Source organism: Branchiostoma belcheri, unplaced genomic scaffold (genome assembly GCF_001625305.1).
Source record: "Branchiostoma belcheri isolate BF01 breed outbred unplaced genomic scaffold, Haploidv18h27 scaffold104, whole genome shotgun sequence".
Classification (NCBI taxonomy): domain Eukaryota; kingdom Metazoa; phylum Chordata; class Leptocardii; order Amphioxiformes; family Branchiostomatidae; genus Branchiostoma; species Branchiostoma belcheri.
In genome coordinates, this window is record NW_017802425.1 from 257,678 (window position 1) to 262,857 (window position 5,180).

The following is a 5,180-nucleotide window of genomic DNA, read 5'->3' on the forward strand; positions in this document are numbered from 1 at the left end:
GGCTAAAGCAGACATTATGACTTGCGATTGTATGTAATCACAGTCATTGACTTCATGCACAGTCTGCTTCTCAAAAGAATGTTTCTTTGCTAGGTTTAAACCAACAAATCCTGAAACTTTGCAGGCTCCTATCACAAGGCTGTCAATGTGTATAGTTATAAGAAAGAGCGATCGCTGATTCAATAATAGCACTTGGTGTAGTAATACTAAAAAATTAAAACACATCAACTAATACATGGGAATTTGCACAATAGGTTACAATCTGGGCAGTGACATAAAATTTTATGCCTAATCATGTTTTTTGTCACTTTGCCTTTGCAGTTTGTGTTTGATCTGATGGTGTGTGGGAAAATGAGGGACAACCAGTGCATTGAGGAGTTTGTGCTGGTTTCACCAGCTCCTGTCGACACTGCTGCCAAGTTGTCCAAGAGTTTTGAGCTCCTTTCCTTCAAGGAAAAGGTAAGGTCAGAATATTACTTGTGGGGGAGATTCTTCCATTCCCAACTGAGAAGCTGGAGGTTTGCTTTGCCAAAGTTACACTTGTTACTTTGCAGCCTTGAGTACTGAATTGCTCAAATGCTGTTTTGTTTTCCCACAGGAAAGAGCAAAGGATCTGATGAATGCTGCCAAGTACTGTGAGGAGATGGCCACAGAACTCCTCGCTATTGCCTCTAGCAATAACAGTGCTGGCTCACTCCTACGCTCCATGGACTGCCGCAGCACGCCATTTCTCGACGTCCTGATTGAATGTGCACAGAAGGACGTGGTGGCCCATCCCGCGGTACAGAAGTATCTGACAGACGTGTGGATGGGAGCGATGAAGACATGGGCCAGCTGGAAGATCATGCTTCTGTTCTTAGGTTTTCTGATCTGTCCTCCTGTGTGGGTGGCGTTCTCCATCCCACTGGGCCACCGGTACAACAAAGTACCTGCAATCAAACTGATGAGCTACATAACGTCCCACTTCTTTCAGATTGGGTTATTCGTGATCATGATTGTAGCTCCTATATACCCGCTCGCCAATAACCTGAACAACCTGATGCCTAACTGGAACGAGTGGCTGTTATTAGCATGGATGTCGGGGAATCTGGTCTCAGAACTGACCAATCCAGGAGACAGACAAGGTCTAGGTTGGATCAAGATCATCATCATAGCAATCTGTGCAATAGCTGCATTCTGCCACCTTTTAGCATTAGCATTTACCGGAAACACCAGACTTGACTGTCTGTCAGTTCGAAACCAACTACTAGGATTTGCTTTACTCCTGAGTTTTGTGCAGTTTCTAGAGTTCCTGTCTTTCCACCACCTGTTTGGACCTTGGGCAATCATCATCAGAGACTTAATGAAAGACATGGTTCGCTTCTTGGTCATTCTGCTCATCTTCATGGCAGGTTTCACCCTCCATCTGGCTGCAGTTTACCAGCCGGTGTACGAAGTTAACACGGTCAGCCCCGGGGACGGGTCCATTGACCAGACATACACTATCCAAACTCCTGACAAAACATTTGAAATTCTATTCTTCTCATTGTTTGGGCTGATAGAACCTGATAATCTCCCAACACTGAGTACACGGCATCCATCGTTTACCCTGTTCTTTGTGAAGATGGTGTTTGGCACTTACATGATGGTTGCAATTATTGTACTGATCAACCTTCTCATCGCTATGATGTCTGACACATATCAGCGGATTCAGGCGCAGTCAGATATTGAGTGGAAATTTGGACGTGCAAAACTCATTCGCAACATGAACAAGACCTCATCAGCGCCGTCACCGTTGAACCTGATTACCAAGATGTTCTCTTACTTAAGGCTGGTCTACAAAGTCAAGTGTAAGTTGTGCAAAATTTCCTTTTACTTTTACAATGACCTGAGTGCTTGTGAGTGATCTCAAATGATTTTATCATCATGACAGTTTGCATTATATTCCTAATGTTACTGTGGTTGGGTGGTGTGACAATTTTTACCGGTGTGTTTTTCGCAGGCCGTCTCTGCAGCCCACAGATGCACGAGTACATGCAAGAAGATGACGACCAAGATGGCATCTCAGATGCACGGTCAGTTGACGTTCTGCAACACTCGGGAGGAGCAGGGTTTTTTCGTGGACTGAAGAAGCGGAGTACACAGGTTGGACCAGAAGGTACGAACACTAAAACTTGTCTCCAACATAACGTACAATGTACATTGTACTGTCTAACACGTTTCAGTTCAATCAAATCAAAATTTAATGCAATCATCATGATCAAACCTGTCTATGGTGAGCATTCAAGAAAATAGTCACAGTGTACACAGGAGACTACTGAAGGATTGGAAGTATGATAAAAAGTCTGACTCAATGTTTGATCGTATCTCCACAATCACCCTATTTCATGGCCTAGCGATATTTAGAGTACACTGATGCATCATTGTGCTGTACATCTTCTGGGTTTGTTTTTCTTAACTGTCTCCCTACTGCCTAATCCTATAACCAATACAAAACAGGTGCAAAGCCTTTTCGGGTCAGGGAAGGTCAAAATAGAATGTTACATTGTTCACTAAGAGTATGAACTTTATTTTCATAATTGTAAAATGTTGTTGCATGTTTGATACCATGTCTGTCCAGGACAAGCTGCTGCAAGTGGGGGAGGTAAGGAGTATAAACAGTGACAATCTCAGAAAGCCTTTGCTTCAGAGTATCTAGATTTCTAAAAAAAAAACGTTAGCTGTACACGTCAGACACTACAAGTTAGCTGTACAGACACTACAAAGTTAGCTTGTTGATCAATGCTTTTAATACATTGTAGGTGTGCGTGTTGTGTTTAATTCATTCTGAAGTAACTCATGCGTTGTATCAGAATGTTTTGACCAAGACTCCCCTACGACATAATTGTCATGAACATTCAAATCAAAATTTTTGTTTTCTCCTTGCTGAGATATTGTGAATAAGAGTCTTACCATCTCCATGCTTAGGATAATGTTGTTTATGATTTTCAGGACCGTACTTGGCCTCTGCTACCCACTCTGGACCACAGCGCATCGAGGATGTAGTTGACTGGGAGGAAGTTGTGAACAAGTACTTGGCAGCAAAGGGCGTATCTGACAGTGTGGAAAAAGAGTCGGATGGACCACGCCAACTGGACGAGCTCAACAACACCAACGAGAAAGCCTCTTCAGGGGTTGATGGGAAGAAGGACAAGTAGAGACATTTGTTTGGTGTTGTTTAAAGTACACATGTACAACAAGAAGCACTCAGTTGCAGCAAGACAGTGGTAAATGCCATTGTCAGAAGGGAAAGTTGTTCCATCTAGAAGGCAATTGTGATCTTCTCAATTGTGAAGGACTACCACACATTTCTTGCAGTGAAATGACAAAGAAATGTTGAAAAAGAATGATAGAGATTTACATTAAAATTTTGTGTGACGTAAAATGTTGCAGTGAAGGTCTATGTATCTAACATAGTTGTTATATAATAAACAGAGCTTGTAGTATATCAAGGAAACATATTTTATGGTGAAGGTATTTTTCTGCATGAGACTGTAATAATTTGTCATATATTTGCTCTAACATGTGCATCTTAATCTTGAGACTGGAACAAAGCAATACTTGTAATACTGAACCAAATACATGTAGTACTAATGTTACAACTTGATTGTAATCTACAACCTGTAAGGTTATGCATATTGACTACATGTACATGTATGTGTGGTCCTAACTGGTATAAAAACTGGCTCCTATCTAGTTAGCATTATATGATAACAAAGTTTTGAAACAAAGAATCAAAGGTATTTACAATGTACACTGTATTTTTGTACATCTGCTATGTTAAAGGCTAATCAAATAATATCATGATTTATTGACATATGTATCTCAAATGTAACTCACATACAGTGTACAGTTAACAGTAACCAAATGATGTTCATGAGATAATTTTGTACATATTAAGATAGTATAAACCTTTAACCGGGACTTCCAATTTTATTGTGGAGAATGTTGCAGTAAGGTACAGGTATGCTTAATATCTAAGACTTCCTTCAGAAGAAATATAGCAATGCATGATTGAGATCAAAGGGTATGCTGCTACATTTGCACCAAATTTCCTGTCACAGATAAACAATTTTACCAGTAGAATGAAAGCTCAACTGGAAGTGTAATTATCGTTAAACTTGTAGTTTATGCACTATGATTTTGTTCATTTTATTCTGTTTTGTGTGATGACATTTCACTCTCCTTGAATAAGTAGAAGCATTATGTTAATGTTTATGCAAGGATGATTGGTCTGAAACTCTAGATACACAGTAGTACATGACTTGTTTGATGGGAAATGTTTTAGAGGGGGAGGGGTTTAAATTGACATGAACTAAAATTTTATTTATTGATTTGTCGCAAAACAAACTGAATTAAAACCAATTTAATGCACAAAAATCTACCTGTAAAAGAAGTTAGGTTGAAATCTTCAGCTGCAGCTTTAAAATTCCAGCTAACATTCCAGGTAACAGACAATATTTAAACAATAGATAATCATATCTCAAGACATGGACAACTTCTAATGTATGAACTCTATAGGCTAAGTGCAAGATTTAGCATATTTGTATGAATTATCCAGTGTAGGTATTCCCTATGATAATTTGGTAGGCTCTTTTCTATTCTATCCAATTGGTCAACTTGCTTTGTCAGGCCCATAGTCCAAGTCAGTTTTTTATTGATTCTGCTAACAATGTCGACTTGCATGTTACAATGCAGATTAATTTTAGAGAAAACATCATGCAGAAATGCATGTACAAAATGTATTGTTATCTGTATTGTTATCAAAATAAAGTTACAGTAATGTTTCGAAACTGGGGCATTTTCTGCCAATACATGGATGTAACCAAATTGTGGGAAATTCAATGTGAAAGCATATCAAGATGTTGGGGATAAATTTTTATAAATGTCAAGTCTTACATGTATAATTATGGGTTCACCACACCACGAAGTGGTGTGGTGAAACCATATTGCTTTTTCTGATGTTTCTTCTTCTCCTCCTCCTCCTCCTGCCATATCTTTAAATGGATTCAGCTTCTTCATTTTAGGGCCTAAGGTCCTGAAATTTGGTATGGAGGTACAGTGGGCAAATACCCCTAGGCGTTTTTTAAATTATTGTGATACAGGCTTTTAGAATGGTTTTATTTGAGTTTTTTGGCTGTGTTATAGCAAATGTATTACTG

The 5,180-nt window shown here is 39.3% G+C and overlaps 1 protein-coding gene across 1 annotated transcript in view; it reads left to right on the top strand.

The window, feature by feature from the left end:
- LOC109475813 (serine/threonine-protein phosphatase 6 regulatory ankyrin repeat subunit C-like) overlaps positions 1-5,180 on the top strand; it is a 17,262-nt gene that overhangs the window by 11,322 nt on the left and 760 nt on the right. Inside the window, 4 exon segments of the mRNA XM_019776589.1 lie at positions 277-459; positions 599-1,829; positions 1,982-2,137; positions 2,971-4,919. Coding sequence (XP_019632148.1) covers positions 277-459; positions 599-1,829; positions 1,982-2,137; positions 2,971-3,176 — 1,776 coding nt within the window. The 3' untranslated portion in view covers positions 3,177-4,919.